The sequence below is a fragment of the Rattus norvegicus genome, chromosome X, assembly GCF_021556685.1.
Source record: "Rattus norvegicus strain SHRSP/BbbUtx chromosome X, alternate assembly SHRSP_T2T, whole genome shotgun sequence".
Lineage (NCBI taxonomy): Eukaryota > Metazoa > Chordata > Mammalia > Rodentia > Muridae > Rattus > Rattus norvegicus.
Window position 1 is genome coordinate 94,446,924 of NC_141554.1, and position 19,113 is coordinate 94,466,036.

Sequence of the window (19,113 nt, forward strand, 5' to 3'; positions counted from 1 at the left end):
ATTCTTCCCCCTGTCAATGCTCCCTATTTTTGATATTTAGTATTTATGTTGTTTTGTGAGTCACTGTTCTTAACCCCAGCCATGTATATGACTTTGGATTTTGAACTATCCATTAGAACCAGTATCACCCAACCTTGGTAGATAAATGAATACTATGGCTACCTTTCCATCTGTAGTCATTGGTTTAGTAGCGTAAAGAGTGGTTTATGAGTTCTTCTATACATAATTGAGTAATTAAAACTAGAGGCAAAGATTAAAACAGACACAGAAGGAACACCCATTCAGAGCCTGCCCCACATGTGGCCCATACATATACAGCCACCCAATTAGACAAGATGGATGAAGCAAAGAAGTGCAGACCAACAGGAGCCGGATGTAGATCGCTTCTGAGAGACACAGCCAGAATACAGCAAATACAGAGGTGAATGCCAGCAGCAAACCACTGAACTGAGAATAGGACCCCCGTTGAAGGAATCAGAGAAAGAACTGGAAGAGCTTGAAGGGGCTCGAGACCCCATATGAACAACAATGCCAAGCAACCAGAGCTTCCAGGGACTAAGCCACTACCTAAAGACTATACATGGACTGACCCTGGACTCTGACCTCATAGGTAGCAATGAATATCCTAGTAAGAGCACCAGTGGAAGGGGAAGCCCTGGGTCCTGCTAAGACTGAACCCCCAGTGAACTAGACTGGTGGGGGGAGGGCGGCAATGGGGGGAGGGTGGGGAGGGGAACACCCATAAGGAAGGGGAGGGGGGAGGGGGGGATGTTTGCCCGGAAACTGGGAAAGGGAATAACACTCGAAATGTATATAAGAAATACTCAAGTTAATAAAAAAAAAAGAAAACTAAAAAAAACAAACAAAAAAAAAACAAAGCTAGTTTTATGCAGACCCATTGCAGACAGTCTTAACTGTTACCATAAGCCAAGATCAAATCTGTGTCATTCCCAAAATATAAATGTTTGCCCCTCTCCTTGTCTTTATTTGTTATTTTATGTCTACCAATTCTTACCATGTCATAAGCTTTAGAAACAGTAATATAAACTTACTATTTTGAACGAAGTACTGATAGTCACTTATTTTCAGTTCTCTGAACAGACATAAGTCTCCGTATTTACCACAATTCATTCTTTAAGGATAGACATAAATATTTAGAAGACCACTTTTGTGTCACATTTCTTTACTAAAACAAATAAGATCCTTTCTAGGATCTAAGATCTAGAAAATCATGGGTATTTGGTTGCTTTATATTACAAAGTATCATTTTTATCTAGTGGAGTAATCCTCAAGCACAATCAAAAGTGATTAGGTACCATCATAATAGTTCTGCTACTGTTGTACTATAGGATTGGAACAATCTGTCTTACCTAAACAGTATTGTTGTTTATAGAGTTCATAGCTAGATAAGGACATTAATGACTTTTCTTTCATGAATGCCACCATAGCATTTGAAGGGAATATTAAAGAATGATTTTAAATAGTAAAGTAGAATATTTATTTTATAATATATTTGCAATTTTATTTTTTAATTCTTTATTTCTAAATTAATACATAAAAATTTTGTTCTCATAACAGTGAGGACTTTATGTGGTGCAAACTATATTGCCAATAATTCAAACTAAGCCTTTTTGCTTTAAGAGTATTGCCCTATGAAAAAACTGAAAACTCCAGTATATAGGGCTACATACATCTACCTATAGGTAAAACTATGTAGACATGACAGTTTTTTGTTGTTGTTTGTTTGTTTTGTGTTTTGTGTTTTTGTTTGTTTAAAAGCACATGAAGTTGGGAATAAAACAGGTTTGGAGATTCGAAGAAAAAACTTGGAAAGGCAGAAATGGGAGTAGCTTTGGTAAAATATATTAAAAGCATGTTATCAAACAATAATAATTTTTGAAAATAAATCAAAGTAATATCAATGAGTAAGTCATATTACTTTTAAAGCATCAATTTCCCATGAGAGTTTTCATTAGGGAAATAAATCCTGTGAGAATTTTTCTACCTTATGTAAGTCTTGAAGAGGTAAAAACATAGATGTTAGATGACTTTAATATTCCTTTATCAAATATTCATGGTTGAAAAGAAATGCCTTTTGTGTCTTGTCATATGAATCTTGTTCATTGTGACATTTATTTAAAGGAAAAAAACTTTCCTTACTTCCCTATGTGTCTTGAGTGAGATGTGTGATCATTGTTTTGTTCTGAATGCTTTTCAGGATCACAATCCTTTATTGAAACATTAAGAAAGATCCTTTTCAATGTGAAATTTTCATTGCATCTCCAGAATCTTTGTGAAATGCATTGTTCTTCTCTGCTTGTATAGATGACCTCTTTGAGCAGAATGATAACTTTTTCCTTTTTCACATCATTATGTTTGCTGGGGGAAAATCCTGCTGTGCTACATCATAATAATATGTAATCTTCTTGCTCAGTTTAGCTGTGACTTAAGGAGACTGTTCTTAGAAGCTGTTCTTGAAAGCCTGATCTATAATTTTGCAGAATCATCCTAGCCTAAGAGCAGAGGCTTTAGAAGTAGGATACAATCATTAAAACCCTTAAGTGAAGATTATTTTTAAATTTTACAATCTGGTTCCAAACCATCTGGCAAATCTTATGTCAGGTTTTGTTAAACCTCTGAGCTGTCTCAATGTTAATTCACCACCATTTTAACATTCTTTCTTTTATTACAAGATATAAGTTTACACATGTATATGCACACAGACAGATACACACAAAGGGACACACACACACACACAGGGACACAGACACATGTGAGCATGTGCACACAATACACACTCATACACACATACACACACACACACACACACACACACACACACACAATTGATGACTAAGACAAAAAGTTTTAATGAAGTAACCCTGGACTGTAAGCTTTCTACCTAATGACTTTGTTGAGTTTCTTATATTTGAAAAGATGTTAAAATTTATCCATTCACTCCAAAACTTTTACCTTTTTCCTTGGACCCTCAATATTCAGAAGAATTTGTATTTTATTTCTGAACAATGCATTAATTTTGTGTATTGTGTGTTCCTGAGTATATATATGGGCATCATGTGCATACAGAACACTAGGGAAGTCAGGAGAGTCAACCTGGAGTCATAAATGTTTGTAAACTTTCCTGTTTGTATTTGAAAATGAACCTGGGTTCTCTCTAAGACCAGGGGTTGTTTTGTTTTGTTTTGTTTTTTCCTCCACCTTTATTAACTTGGGTATTTCTTATTTATATTTCAATTGTTATTCGCTTTCCTGGTTTCCAGACCAACATCCCCCTAACCCTTCCCCCTCCCCTTATATATGGGTGTTACCCTCCAGATCCCTCCCATAACCGCCCTCCCCCCAACAATCACGTTCATTGGGGTTCAGTCTTGGCAGGACCACTGGTGCTCTTACTAGGCTATTCATTAATACCTATGCAGTTGGAGCCCAGCGTCAGTCCACTTATAGTCTTTGGGTAGTGGCTTAGTCCCTGGAAGATCTGGTTGGTAGGCATTGTTGTTCATATGGGGTCTCAAACCCCTACAGCTCTTTCAGTCCTTTCTCTGGTTCCTTCAATGGGGGTCCCCACCCTCAGTTCAGTGTTTGCTGTTGGTATTCACCTATGTATTTATGTTATTCTGGCTGTGTCTCTCAGGAAAGATCTATATCCAGTTCCTGTCAGCCTGCACTTCTTTGCTTCATCCATCTTATCTAGTTTGGTGGCTGTATATTTATGGGCCACATGTAGGGCAGGCTCTGAATGAGTGTTCCTTCAGCCTCTGTTCCAAACTTTGCCTCCCTATTCCTTCCCAAGGGTATTCTTGTTCCCCTTTTAAAGAAGGAGTAAAGCATTTGCATTTTGGTCATCCTTCTTGAGTTTCATGTGTTCTGTGTATCTAGGGTAATTCGAGCATTTGGGCTAATATCCACTTATCAATGAGAGCATACCATGTGTGTTTTTCTGTGATTGGGTTACCTCACTCAGGATAATATTTTCCAGTTCCATCCATTTGCCTATGAATTTCATAAAGTCATTGTTTTTGATAGCTGAGTAGTATTCCATTGTGTAGATGTACCACATTTTCTGTATCCATTCCTCTATTGAAGGACATCTGAGTTCTTTCCACATTCTGTCTATCATAAATAAGGCTGCTATGAACATAGTGGAGCATGTGTCTTTGTTATATGTTGGGGCATCTTGTGGGTATATGCCGAAGAGAGGTACAGCTGGGTCCTCAGGTAGTTCAATGTCCAATTTTCTGAGGAACCTCCAGACTGATTTCCAGAATGGTTGTACCTGTCTGCAATACCACCAAAAGTAGAGGAGTGTTCCTCTTTCTCCACATCCTCACCAGCATCTGCTGTCCTGGAGTTTTTGATCTTAGCCATTCTCACTGGTGTGAAGTGAAATCTCAGGGTTGTTTTGATTTGCTTTTCCCTTATGACTAAAGATGTTGAATATTTCTTTAGGTGTTTTCTCAGCCATTCAGCATTCCTCAGCTGTGAATTCTTTGTTTAGCTCTGAACCCCTTTTTTAATAGGGTTATTTGTCTCCCTGCGGTCTAACTTCTTGAGTTCTTTGTATATTTTGGATATAAGCCCTGTATCAGTTGTAGGATTGGTAAAGATCTTTTCCCAATCTTTTGGTTGCCATTTTTTCCAAACAACAGTGTCCTTTGCCTTACAGAAGCTTTGCAGTTTTATGAGATCCCATTTGTTGATTCTTGATCTTAGATAATAAGCCATTGGTGTTTTTTTTCAGGAAATTTTCTCCAGTGCCCATGTGTTCGAGATACTTCCCCACTTTTTCTTCTATTAGTTTGAGTGTATCTGGTTTGATGTGGAGGTCCTTGATCCACTTGGACTTAAGCTTTTGTGCAGGGTGATAAGAATGGACACACAAATAAACTTGTATGTGTGTGTGTGTATGTGTGTGTGTGTGTGTGTGTGTGTGTGTGTGTGTGTGTGTGTGTGGGTAGCTCTCAGAAAACTATGTCTCTGTAGTAAATGACTGGTAATGCCAAAATTCATAGGTTCTCAAACAGTAGAGAACAAGTGTGAAATACTCAGCCATAAATGAGGTTCCTATAAAGTATCCATTCCCCACAAGCCTCAAGAATCTTTAATGGATACATAGGTAGCACAGATTTGAGTGAGTGTGCTTTGTATAAAAGAATACAAAATATTTATTGAAAAAATTGTGTTAGAAGTGTTGTAAATGATTCATCCAGGAGTGAATATGGGAGAGAATGATGGTAAATTTTGAACAAAATATACTATATCAAATGACTAAAATTTGATTAATAATTATATTTATAATTATTGTAAAATCTATGTATATTCTCTCCAGTAGTTCTATGATGAATTTGATAGAACAAGACTGTTAATCATACACATGACTAAATCGCAGACTCCAGGAAACAACAAGGGTAGCAATCCTTCTCAATTTTAAAAGGTTCTGTCAAATTATCTTGGTTTTTAATTGTTTTTTGAAAGACAGTCCATTTTAGGGAATAACTTTCACTCTCTTAGGTCATAGATAACAGCTTATACCACTTTTCTGAGAGATTAAATTATCTGAATATAGGAGTTATTTTCTAAATGTATCACAAAATTAAGACAACTATGTGAATGGAAGTTGGGCCTAAAATTAACTTCCTGATTGTGGCATGAGAGATAGTAGAATTTTGAGCATTTATGTTAAATATATTTGTTAACCAATTTCTCCATAAAAATTCAATTTCTATTGCAGTGATAATATCATTACAAAGTCTACTTATATAAGAGAAGTTTATATTAGTCTTATGGTTCCAAAGCCTGCAAGTGCATGTTAACATAACAGTGGTTGCAGATAGCAGGCATCCTGTACATCAGTTCAGAATTCAAATGACCAGCAGGAAAGTGAGAACACAATGCATATGGCAGTATTTTTGAAATCTCAAACCTTCCCCCATGTCATACTTCCATCAAGACCATACCTTCTAAAACAATTGCCAACCAAGGACCAAGTATTTAAGTTTCTAAGACTTAAGGGGAAGTACATCTTATTTATACAAACACCAGTTAATTCTAGATACATTTTCTCCCTCAAAATTTAATGATTCTGAAACGAGAGATTATAAAAGCAGTCATATTTTCTTTCACACTTATCTGTTTCTTCAGGGTGAACAGACCGTGCTCCTGAAACCGTGATTCATGCTTAAGAAATCTAATTCAGGGGGTTGGGGATTTAGCTCAGCAGTAGAGTGCTTGCCTAGCAAGCGAAATGCCCTGGGTTCAGTCCCCAGCTCCGGAAAAAAAAAAAAAGAAATCTCATTCAGTTTTACAAAATATCACATTTTTCTCATGTCTAAACTTAGAAATGTTGTCTCTAATTCAGTAGTAATAATAATATGCACTATCTTCCCATCCTTTCCTTTGAAAATTATCTTTATTATTAACAATAATGACAAGAACATATTTCAAAATGTTCTAACATCACTGGTAAGATATATTTTGCCTTTTGACTCTGAATGCTATCTTCATGCGAACTGGATTAAAATGAGTTTAAAGATACAATGACTGTGATTATCTTAAATCATTTTACTCATTTCTTGACAGTTTGACATTCAATTCCATAAAAGGGAAAATGCAGATTTTTTCAGTATATTGCACATATAAAGAACAAGAAATGCAGATTTGCATTTCTTTTCTCAGATGTCATGGATCAACCATATTCAGTTTTCATAAGGCAAACAATGTATATAAGTGCTATAATTTTCAATAATTGCAATTTGTCTCATTTGTATTAAAGTGAAACCTATAAAATTTTGTATTTTGAAGTCATTCTTTGGCATGCTTTTTTTATTGTTATAACTCAGAGTCATGGTTTTAGAGGAAAGAATAACAACTTAACCCTTAAAGTTTGTGAATTGAGCATTTTATTAGTATGTATGTAAATTTTTCAATAAATATTTGTATAATTAAATATTAGGTTGTATTATAAGATAGTTATGAAAGTTATCTGGGCAAGGTGTACTTATACATTTTACTTCTTAGTATGTCAGCTTTACTTAATTCCGTAGGTATTTTAATATAATGTTATATATTAAACAGGTAGCTGCGCAGACATATAGATAGCTGCTCACAATTGATAATTAGATTATTTAAATATGCATACAAAAGCATCAAAGATAAATGATATATTTTATATACACATATATATATATTTGTGTGTATGTATGAATGTATGTATGTATGTATGTATGTATGTATGTATGTATGTATGATTCATGAGCTTAGACCACTTCTCAGGCATATGAAAATGTTTAAGTTCACCCCCTGTATAGTTTCTGGGCTAATTTGCAGATCCATCTAAAGAATATACAAAGTTCAGTTTTGCATACATTTTCCCTACCATTCTGGTACATCCCTGGCATTTTAATAATTTTGAATGCACTGTATCTTCCTATTTTTTAGTGTATGTCCTTCTCAGAAAACCAAAAAAGGATACAAAAAGTCCTTCACATCCTCTGTTTCTAAACTATATATATATATATATATATATATATATATGTATATATATATATATATATATATATATTGCTCACCTTATCCACTTAATTATTCCTTTGTCTTGATTTCCTTTCCCCCATTGTAGTTGATGGTTTAGCAATATTTTCCTGAAAAGAACTAAGCAAACTTATATGATCAAAAAGAAGTGGGATTTTCACCAAATTTCATACAGTAGCAGGCAAACGATGTCAATAGAGAACAATTTCATCACGATACAGGAGATATATGAACTCTTTACCTCAGTTCAAAAATGCCTTCATTCACAGATAACTAGAAATAAAGTTCAATGTCAATATGTATTAATGATTTTAGTTCCTTTGTATAGAATATAAAAAAGTAGTAGGTTATATTCTTTATTTTTCCCCTTAGTATATCATTGTGTTGAATATTAATTCTTTCCAATTGCAGGTCTGGTAAATGTCCTCACTTACATATTTGTCATGACTTGCTTGAAATTTCTGTGAGAATAGACATTTTCATTCCTGCTTTAAATTTTTGACAGCACTGGAGGCTATAAATGAATTTGATAAGACAAGTGATATGAACTACTTTACTTGTCAAAATTCCTTTCCTGCAGTTAAGTTTCACATACAAACACTATTTTACCTTGTACTTGTAGTTTGATTTATTAAGTAATGTCAATGTATAACAAAAATTGTTTTGCAGTATGATTCATTGTTTGGAAATAGTAATGAGAGTTTTCCTTCTCATTCAGTAAAATTTCAATCTCAGCATCAAGTTCAAAATACCTACATAAATCATTGTTCTTGTTAAAACGTTCAAATGTTTGCTTGTATTGTGAGTCAAGCTATTCAGCCTGCAATCTTGACAAAAATTTACAAAATCATGGGCATTAATTTGAACAAAGTAGTGATTTATATAGCAACGAGCTATATTTTGAATATTAAATATTTTCACATTAACTTTTATTAAATGAACTACTTCCTGCCCATATATATTTTTTTCATTTATCAGGAAAACAGTTCATGCTTTCAACATCTTTAAAAATATTCTAGATTCCTTTTGTCCATGGAAGCAATTCATAAAGGAAAATATTAAATAATTTGAAATTTAGAATTAACTTTACATAATGAATAAATATTAAATGTTAGTAGCATGTGTTAAGTGATGAGATACAAGGAACCATATTCCAGGTCATTCCTTATTTTCTAAATTCTACATTTATATTTGATGTCTTAATGTCAGTAACTTTTTGTGTATGTATTTGCTGTAGAGCTAATATCGAATTTACATTTTCTAAATACAATTTAACAGTTTCTGCAATCTGGATTTAATTCAATGACCATTAATTAATATATTTTGTCTAGTTTAAAGATTAAATTTCCAAAATTTATTTGCGCATAGCCTCATTTTATTATTGGATTGTCTATGGCCTGCCAGCACCCTAATAATGGCAATGAAAATTATTACTATTTATGGAAGACTAGGCTTTGTATCTTAGATTTATTTCCAACTAGCTCATATAACTTAATTAACCCCATCTATTACTAGTCCACATTTGCAACATGGCATATGCCTCTTACTATGTATGGTACATCTTATTTCCTCTGTATCTGGCTGGTAATTTACCGCCTGTCAATTCAATCCCACAGTTCCTACCTCTACCACAATGTCTTACCCTCCCTGTGTTGCCTCAATTACTGTTAGATCTTTATTAAACCAATCAAAAGTAGAGAAAATGTGTGTCTTCCATGTATCATGCAGGTGCTGAGCAGTTGGAATAAAAATATCAAAGTCCAACAGTACTCAGCACTCTGCTGGTACAGAAATCAACATTTGAATAATACAGACATCCTGTACACAGCACACAAAAAATTATCCCATCATCATCTTTATTTCTTAGTTTTATTTTTTTTCATGAGAAAAATTCATTATATTCTGTTTCATTTTGAATCTTGCTTCCCATAGTTGCTGTTTCTTTGAGTTTAACATAGTTATTATTGTTTAATCTAATAATAATAACATGGACAAATTTATGTGGCATTAATAGTATCACTTCATGATACACAAGTTGATCTTTAATGATAATAAAGTAATTATGACCCAATTTCATCAACAATCTTTTTATTGGATATTTCTTTATTTACATTTAAATTTTATTCCCTTTCCTGGTTTCATGTCCATAAGCCCCTATCCTCTCCCTCTCCCCTTCTTCTAGAAGGGCATTCCGCACCCCATCCATTGCCCCCTTACCACCCCCTGACAATTCCCTACACCAGTGGTTCAACCTTGGCAGGACAAAGGGTTTCTCCTTCCATTGGTGCCCAGTCAGGCCATCCTCTGATACATATGCAGTTGGAGTCATGGGTCAGTGTGTGTGTGTCTTTGGGTAGTGGTTTAGTCCCTGGAAGCTCTGGTTGGTTGGCATTGTTGTTCCTATGGGGTTGCAAACACCTTCAGCTTTTTCAATCCTTTCTCTAATTCCTCTAATGGGGGTCACATTCTCCATTCAATGATTTGCTGCTAGCATTCACCTCTGTATTTGACATGCTCTGGTTGTGTCTCTCAGGAGAGCATCAACAATCTTTTAATCCATATCTTCTTTTTCTTTATTTCTTTTTTTTTTCATATGATGAATGTGCCCTGGTAACAACACACACACATACACACACACACACACACACACACACACACACACACACACACACAAATAAATTGATTAATCTTTCAGAGTAAGGTGAGGATATAGCATATGAAACCCTAATGTATACTAGCAACATCATTAGTGCAATATCCTGCTTCACAAAAATAATTAGAACATTATATAAGGTCAGTAACAAAACTTTTAAACAATACTAATTTCATATGAAAACAGCCAACAGACATCTCTTTATATTATTTATACTTCTTTTAAATTGATCCTTTCATTGATGAGATTTATTCATTCCCCAACATTTTCCCATATTACTTAAAATCATATTTAATGAAAATAAATCTTGTGCTCTTAATGTTTTAAGGACAGAGAATCTCTCTATAAAATGAGAACACAAATTAAATGGATTACAAATCTTCCATCTTTTCCAGAGGTTGATCCCTGTTCAGGCATCGTAGATTAGTGTTTGTTCATTAGTTCATAAATCCTTTTGGCATTTATTGTATACACTGCTTGCCTTTATATGACACATGGCATATACGGAGGCTCATATCACACATAGGGTAGTTTTTATTTTAGGCAATGGCACATTCATTAAACATATTTCTGTAAGTCATTTAATTATGAAAATATTGGATTGAAATTCTCTCCAACTTAAACTTTGACTTATATAGTATTAATTTGTTCTTCACACAGTTTTCATATATAAAAATAAGTTTATTACATTTGAATATAAGCTATATGAGAAAGGTAACTTTCTGTTTCACATTTTATTGTTAGGACCTGGCAGAATCAGCATGTTTTAACTCATAAATAACTCATTTGTTGCATAAATATTGTTTCTTGTATAAAATGTCTGGTATGACTATACAATGAGTGCATGTATGTGTATGCAAATTATATTGAACAAGTACCTTAAAATATCCCTTTTGTCCTTTTACAAAGCCAATGAAGGAAGTCGTACGATCTCACACACCTATGAAAGAGGCAACAACTGTGGAAATCTGGACTCATCCGCACCCACAGGTATGAAAGAACCATGCTTTTAACATTTCTTCCCTATTGTTTTGTAGTAAAGTTAAAACATTCTCTCCAAAGCTACAATGTTTGAGTCTATTAAATTAACAGTATACCAGTTAAGAGACAGAAACAGATGGAATATAAGATTGCTAATGTATAACATGCAATGTATGTAAAATCATAAATGACAAAATGGTTCAAGTTTAAGGTCTATTCATGGAGGAGAAACAAGTGGAGTTATTTATACAATTTCAGAATGGACAAAAACTTTGGAATTCATTTTTAGAAAAACTGAATAGGTTTTTCTAAAACCTGAAACTGAACAGGGAAAAATGTTCATCTGACACTGAGTTAGATAATGTAAGGGATGTAAAATAGCTAAAAGAACTGCAGCTACAAGAGAAGAGGTGTTGTTGCCTAAAGTTCCTAAAGCTAAGACCAGCAGTCTCACTTAACCTGGACAGTCAAGATCTCTCAGATAACCAAGCAGGAGATATACTCTAGAGGAGATAAGGCCATCAACACAGAAAGAGCAGAGGAGTCCAGGTCCAGGTCAGTCAGAGAAGATGCACCTAACCCTCAAGAGACTGGAGGCCCAGGAAGTTTAGAAGTCCAGTGGGGTGGGTGGGGTGGGGACACCCTCGTGTAGACACAGTAAGGAAGGGATGTAGAAATATCAAGGGGTAGACAAGGAGGGGAATAACATCTGAAGTGTAAAAATAAATAAATAAACGAATATATATTTTAAAAAGAGTTTAAGTATTAAGTATATATTACGTGCTTCTTTCTCTTTTTTATTGGATGATATATATATATATATATATATATATATAATCATGAAATACTTTAGCTCCTTTGTCAAAGATCAAGCAACCATAAGTGTGAGGGTTCATTTCTGGATATTCAGTTCTATTCCATTGATCTACATGCTTTTTCCTGTACCAATACCTTACAGTTTTTATCACTATTGCTCTGTAATACAGCTTGAGGTCAGGGATGGTGATTCCCATCAAAAGTTCTTCTACTGTGGAGGATAGTTTTCTATACCCTGTTTTTTTTTTCTTATTCCAAATGAATTTGCAAATTGCTCTTTCCAAGTCTATGAAGAATTGAGTTGGAATTTTGATGGAGATTGCATTGAATCTGTAGATTGCTTTTGGAAAGATCATCATTTTTACAATATTAATCCTGTCAATCCATGAGCATGGGAGATCTTTCCATGTTCTGAGATCTTCAATTTGTTTCTTCAGATACTTGAAGTTTTGTCATACAGATCTTTCACTTGCTTGGTTAAAGTCATATCAAAGTATTTTATATTATTTGTCTATTATGAAAGGTGTCATTTCCCGAATTTCATTCTCAGCCTGTTTATCATTTGAGTAGAGGAAGGCTACTGATTTGTTTGAGTTAATGTTAAACCAAGCCACATTGCTGAAGTTGTTTATCAGGCTTAGTAGTTCTCTAGTGGAATTTTGGATGTCACTTAAATATACTATCATATCATCTGCAAATAGTGATATTTTGACTTCTTTTACAATTTGTTTCCATTTGTCCTCTTTTTTTCTGATTTCTCTGCCTTGGACATTGAATACCGTATTAAATCAGTAAGGAGAGATTGCACAGCCTTGTCTAGTCCCTGATTTTAGTGGGATTTCTTCAAGTTTCTCTCCATTTAGATTATGCCTACTAGTTTGATGTATATTGCTTTTACTATGTTTAGGTAGGTATGGGCCTTTAATTCCTGAATTTTCCAAATCTTCTAACATGAAGGGCTGTTGAATTTTGTCAAATGTTTTCTCAGCAACTAATAAGAAGATCATTTGGTTTTTAATTTTGAGTGTGTTTATATATTGGATTATGTTGATGGATTTTCATATATTGAATCATCCCTGCACCCCTGGGATGAAGTCTACTTGATAATGATGGATGATTGTTTTGATGTGTTCTTGGATTCTGTTTGCAAGAATTTTATTGAATATTTTTATATCGATAGTTATAAGGGGAATTGTTCCAAAGTTCTCTTTTTTTGTTGGTTCTTTACATGGTTTGGGTATTAATGTAATTATGACTTCATAGAAGGAATTTGGAAGTGCTCCTTCTCTTTCTAGTTTTTTTAATAGTTTTGACAGTATTGGTATTAGGTATTCTATGAAGGTCTGATAAAATTCTGCCCTAAACCCATCTGGTCCTGGGCTCCTTTTGGTTGGGAGACTTGTAATAACTGCTTCTATATCTTTAGGAGTCATGGGACTGTTTAGATAGTTTATCTGATCCTGATTTAAATTTGGTACCCCTAACTGTCTAGAAAATTGTCCATTTCATCCAGATTTTCCAGTTTTTTTGAATAAAAGCTTTTGTAGTATTATTCGATGATTTTTTTTTAAATTTCCTCAGATTCTGTTGTTTTGTCTCCTTTTCATTTCTGATTCTGTTAATTTGTATACTCTGTGCCCTCTGCTTAGTCTGGTTAAGAGTTTATTTATCTTGTTGATTTTCTCAAGGTACCAGCTCCTGGTTTTGCTGATTCTTTCTATAGTTCTTTTTGTTTCCAAATGGTTGATTTCAGGCCTGAGTTTCATTATTTCCTGCCTTCTACTTCTCTAGCATTTATTTGCTTCTTTTTGTTCTAGAGCTTTTTGGTGTACTGTCAAGCTGCTATTTTGGTGTACTGTCAAGCTGCTAATGTATCTTCTTCCCAGTTTCTTTTTGGAGGCACTCAGAGTTATGAGTTTTCCTCTTAGCACTGCAATCATTGTGTCTCAAAAGTTTGGGTATATTATGCTTTCATTTTCATTAAATTCTAAAAAGTCTTTAATTTCATTCCTTATTTCCTTCTTGACCAAGTTATCATTGAGTAGAGCATTGTTTAGCTTCCATGTGTACATGGGCTTTCTATCACTTGTGTTATTATTGAAGATCTGCCTTAAGCCGTGATGATCTGATAGGATGCATAGTATTATTTCTATCTTCTTGTATCTGTTGAGGTCTATTTCGTGACCAGATATATGGTCAGTTTTGGAGAAGGTACCATGAGGTGCTGATAAGAAGATAAATTATTTTGTTTTAGGATGAAATGTTACATAAATATCTGCTAAGTCCATTTGGTTCATAACTTCTCTTAGTTTCTCTATGTCTCTGTCTATTCTCTGCTTCCATTATCTGTCCATTGCTATAACTGGGGTTGTGAGGTCCCCCAATATTATTGTGTGATATGCAATGTGTACATTGAGCTTTAGTAAGTTTATTTTATGAATATGGGTGCCCTTGCATTTAGAGCATACATATTCAGGATTGAGAGTTCATCTTGGTGCAATTTTCCTTTGATATATATGATATGTTTTCCTCATATTTGTTATAACTTTTGATTGAAACTCAATTTTATTTGATATTAGAATGGCTACTCTAGCTTGTATTTGGGACCATTTACTTGGAAAATTTTTTCCAGTATTTTACTCTCAGGTACTGTCTGTCTTTGGCACTGTGGTGTATTTTCTGTATGCCATAAAATTCTGGGTCCTTTTTACATATACAGTCTGTTAGTCTGTATCTTTTTATTGGGGAATTCGGTCTATTGATGTTAAGTGATATGAATTAATAGTGGGTTTTGTTTCTTGTTATTTTTGTTTTTAGAGGTGGAATTATGTTTGTGTGGCTCTCTTCTTTCGAGTTTGTTGAAAAAAGTTTACTTTCTTGCTTTTTCTATGGTGTAGTTTCCTTCCTTGTGTTGGAGTTTTCCATCTATTATCCTTTGTGAGGCTGGGCTTCCACAAAGACATTCTGTAAATTTGTTTTTGTCATGGAATATCTTGGTTTCTCCATCTATGTTTATTCAGAGTTTTGCTGGATATAGTACCGTGAGCTGGCCTTGTGTTCCCTTAGGGTCTGTGTGACATCTGCCCAGGGTCTTCTGACTATGGTGAGACCTATAGTCTAATTCTGATCAGTTTGACTTTATATGTTACTGGACCTTTTTCCCTTACTGCTTTTAATATTCTTTCTTTGTTTTATGCATTTGGTGTTTTGACTATTATGTGACAGGAGGAAATTCTTTTCTGGTCCAATCTCTTTGGAGTTTTATAGGCTTGTATGTTCATGGGCATGTCTTTCTTTAGGTTAGGGAAGTCTTCTATAATTTTGTTGAAGATATTTACTGGCCATATAAACTGGGACTTTCTGCTCTCTGTTACACCTATTATCCTTAGGTTTGATCTTTTCACTGTGTCCTTGACTTCCTGGATGTTTTGGGTTAGTAGCTTTTTGCCTTTTACATTTTCTTTGATGGATGTTTCAGTGTTTTCTATGGTTTATTCTGCCCCTGAGATTCTCTCTTCTCTTTCTTGTATTCTGTCGGTGATACTTGCATCTATGACTCCTGATCGCTTTCCTAGGTTTTCTATCTCCAGGGTTGTCTCCCTTTGTGATTTTTTTATTGTTTCTATTTCCATTTTTAGATCCTGTCTGATTTTGCTCAATTTCTTCACCTGTTTGGTTGTGTTTTCCTGTAATTCTTTAAGGGATTTTTGTGTTTCTTTTTTAAGGGCTCCTACTTCTATACCTGAGTTACCCTGTATTTCTTTAAGGGAGTTATTTATGTCCTTTTAAAGTCCTCTTTCATCATCAAGAAATGTGATTTTAAATCCAAATCTTGCTTTTCCAGTGTGTTCGGATATCCAGTATTTTCTTTGGTGGTAGAACTAGGATCTGATGGTGCTAAGTAGTCTTTGTTTCTGTTGCTTAGGTTCCTGAGCTTGCCTCTTGCTGTCAGGTTGTTTCTGGCATTAACTGGTCTTGCTGTGTTTGACAATGGCTTGATCCTCCTGTAAGCCTTTGTGTCAGCACTTCTATAGACCTGTTTTCTCCCAGTGGGATCTAGGTATAGAGTGCTGTGGGACTGATTAGCTCAGGACTGCTCCTGTGTTTGTGTGTCCTGAGGGTTCCAGGCAGGTTGCTTGGAGCAGATGAGTTGGTCATACCTCTGCACTCAGGTCTGTCAGTGTTCCTGGTGTCTTGTTTTCAGCTCTGGCAGCAGGCAGAGACCAGAAAGATCATCTCCCTGATTGCTTCTAGGTTGTTGTGTCTAGAGGGCTCTTGGTGAGTTTCTCTTGGGCCAGGAATGTGAGCAGAAGTACTGGACTTCCCTGAGCTCTCAGGATTACTTGCACTTCTGAGAATCCAGCTCTCTCCCCCATGGGATTTGGGTACAGAGAACCGTGGGACCTGGTCAACTCTGGTAGCAGGCATAAACTGGAAGCTTGATAGACTTTTCTAGTCAATTCAATACCAGTGCAAATGCTCCGATTAATGCAATTAAAAAAATTCCAGAGTTTAGCCGGAAAGGACTAGGCAACTGTAACAGACGCTTTGATTTCAAGTCTGCCTTAATCATTTCTTTCATTCAAATTTGACATTTTTTTATAGAAGCAGGAGAGTTTTGTTGAGCCTCAACATCTTCAAAGGTGTAGCTGCCCTGATGCAACCAAAGACACTGTTTCCTTGTAGTCATCTTGCATTCTTTCTTCTCCTTCTTTACAATGCCCCCAGAGCCTTGGAAGGTAGATCTGTGGTTTTCATGTTCTCATTAAGACTGGCCATTCTACATGTCTTATTTTCTGTGCCTTTTCCAGTTGTAGAAAACTGTGTTAATCAGTATCTGCTACAAATAAAACTCCACTAATAACAGTTGAAGAGCTTATTTTTGAGAATTTCAAATCTAAGTATAGTACATACATCATTTTGACTCCCTCCTCCTTCCAATTTCTCACTCCCTATTTAATACAAATCCTCTTACAATTTACTTATTTTATTGATATAATGTATATATGCATACATGTATATGTACATACATGCAATAACATACTGTTTCTATTTAATGTGTATGCACAGTGTTTTCTACTGAATATTGGAAACAGCTAATCTATAAGGGGAATAGTCCCAGGAAAAAACTGATACGTTCTGTTTTAGTCCTCACTGTACCCTCCATCTTTGATTTTTGACCTTCTCAACTTTCTCCATATACTTTAGAATATCAATGTCTGGTCATTATGCAGATCTTCGTTAATCAACCATATTTTTGAAATTTTATGTTTGTAGTTTACCTGTCATGTGGAGAAGACATTGACTTACAATTGGCAACCAAATTCTCTGTTTATAAGAGTATTTCTCTTCATTTTCTATGACACCTGAACCTTAGACTTCAGAGTTGTATTATAGATCTACCAGCTTGGACTAAACTTCCAGAGTAATGTGCTATCTTCATTTTGAGAAGTTGTGCATCTCTTAGCAACCCTGTAAAACATACTTCTTTGATGAGGCACACATCTATGAGAATAAGATAACTATTTAGAAGGCAGATTGATAGTATACCAATTTAACAAAATGGTTGTAGATCATTTTTTAGGGTCTCTGATCTCTCACCCAGAGGTAGTTGGATGAGTTTCCTAGGTTTAGTGTATCAGCCATGATTCCCTCCTGCTAAGTGGACTTTAAGTCCAACTAAATAGAATTGGTCGGCTTCAAGATATAGTGTCACTATTAAATCATCAGGATTATTTTGCCAGACTGATAATTTTTCTGAATCACAAGCTCTGCAGCTCGGTACGTATTTTTGATGGTTTTTCTCCATTGCAAGCTTTTACAGAAAGATATTATGTGCTAAGAGACTTCCTGGCATGGTCTGGGATTGAAGTGGGACACAGTGTCAGAGTTGCTTTAAAAACTGGTGTTCTCCAGATGTAATTTTAAAGACTGATGGTCTCTCTGGCCTTCTGGCTCTCTAACTGTACTGAATGCTTGCTGATAACTTCTAAAACATTCTAAAAATGTTCTTGCTTATTCTATATTTAAAAACCACTGGCTTCTTTTCTCTTTAACTATGTGATTTATTACTGTTGTAACTCTATATCCTTTATTTAACTCTTTTTGCTTAAATAAATACTATAGAAATTTAACACTTTCTTACTGTTCTATTCTTCATTAAGTGCTAAATCTTAACTCTTAACTCTTTATTACTTTGCTTTAATAAACACTAATATCTGGTAATTAACACATACTGTTTAGCAGCAAGGAATTAAGTGAAATGATTTATTTCTAGTGTTTCTATCTCTGTTGAGTCAGCTACAAGACTTTCTGGTTAAGCTGGTTAACAGTTTGTGAACCAAAGAGAAAGTAAAGGAAAATAATTAAGATTCTTTATACAGGCAAATATGCACAGACATATACATATTCAAACATTCGTACACCCATACCCTGACTAGGCCTGACTGTCTGTCATAATCAACTCCACAAGTATTCATGCATGCTTACATACAAATACAATACCTACAGACAAACAAATGAACATACATATTTGGATAGATGCATGGATGGATGAATGGCTGGATGAGATGGATAGATGGATGGGAGACAGCTTCCCAAGGCAAACCATTCAATCAACAATTTTATTTCTTTTCTCTGATCTTTTATACATTCTTAGACAGAAAGTTCTTTAGAAAATTAGCTAAGAGACAAAATATTATACAGAATGGTAGTTACAGAAAGATATTGCTATTTATTTCAAAGCACTGTTTTATTATACTAATTTTAAGTTGAAAGTAATAGGTTTTTTTTACATGACTTACTTTATTAAATTGCATACCTATGACTTTATCCTGGAACTAAGTATATTTCCTTGAACAGAAAATTGTCCCAAGTCTATGTCTCTTTTTAGTATAATAATGAAAGCTCATTGTATTTCTTATTATGGAGTCTTTACTTACTATTAAAAGGGATACACACATATTTCTTAGAGAAAAGAAATAACTGCTAGAAGTCTGGTCATTGACTTGAGTCGTGAATCCTGTGCCAGTTTGTCCGGATTCTTAATTTTATCTTTTTGCATGCATAATCACCTGAAATTTTCTCTTTCCATACCTAACCTCCTACGTATT

At 34.6% G+C, this 19,113-nt stretch overlaps 1 protein-coding gene across 2 annotated transcripts in view; it reads left to right on the forward strand.

Moving 5' to 3' along the window:
- The window catches only part of Pcdh11x (protocadherin 11 X-linked), a 684,984-nt gene that overhangs the window by 285,682 nt on the left and 380,189 nt on the right, over positions 1-19,113 (forward strand). For both annotated transcript variants that reach the window (NM_001271228.1, XM_087599862.1), the window contains 1 exon segment: positions 11,114-11,194. In NM_001271228.1, coding sequence (NP_001258157.1) covers positions 11,114-11,194 — 81 coding nt within the window.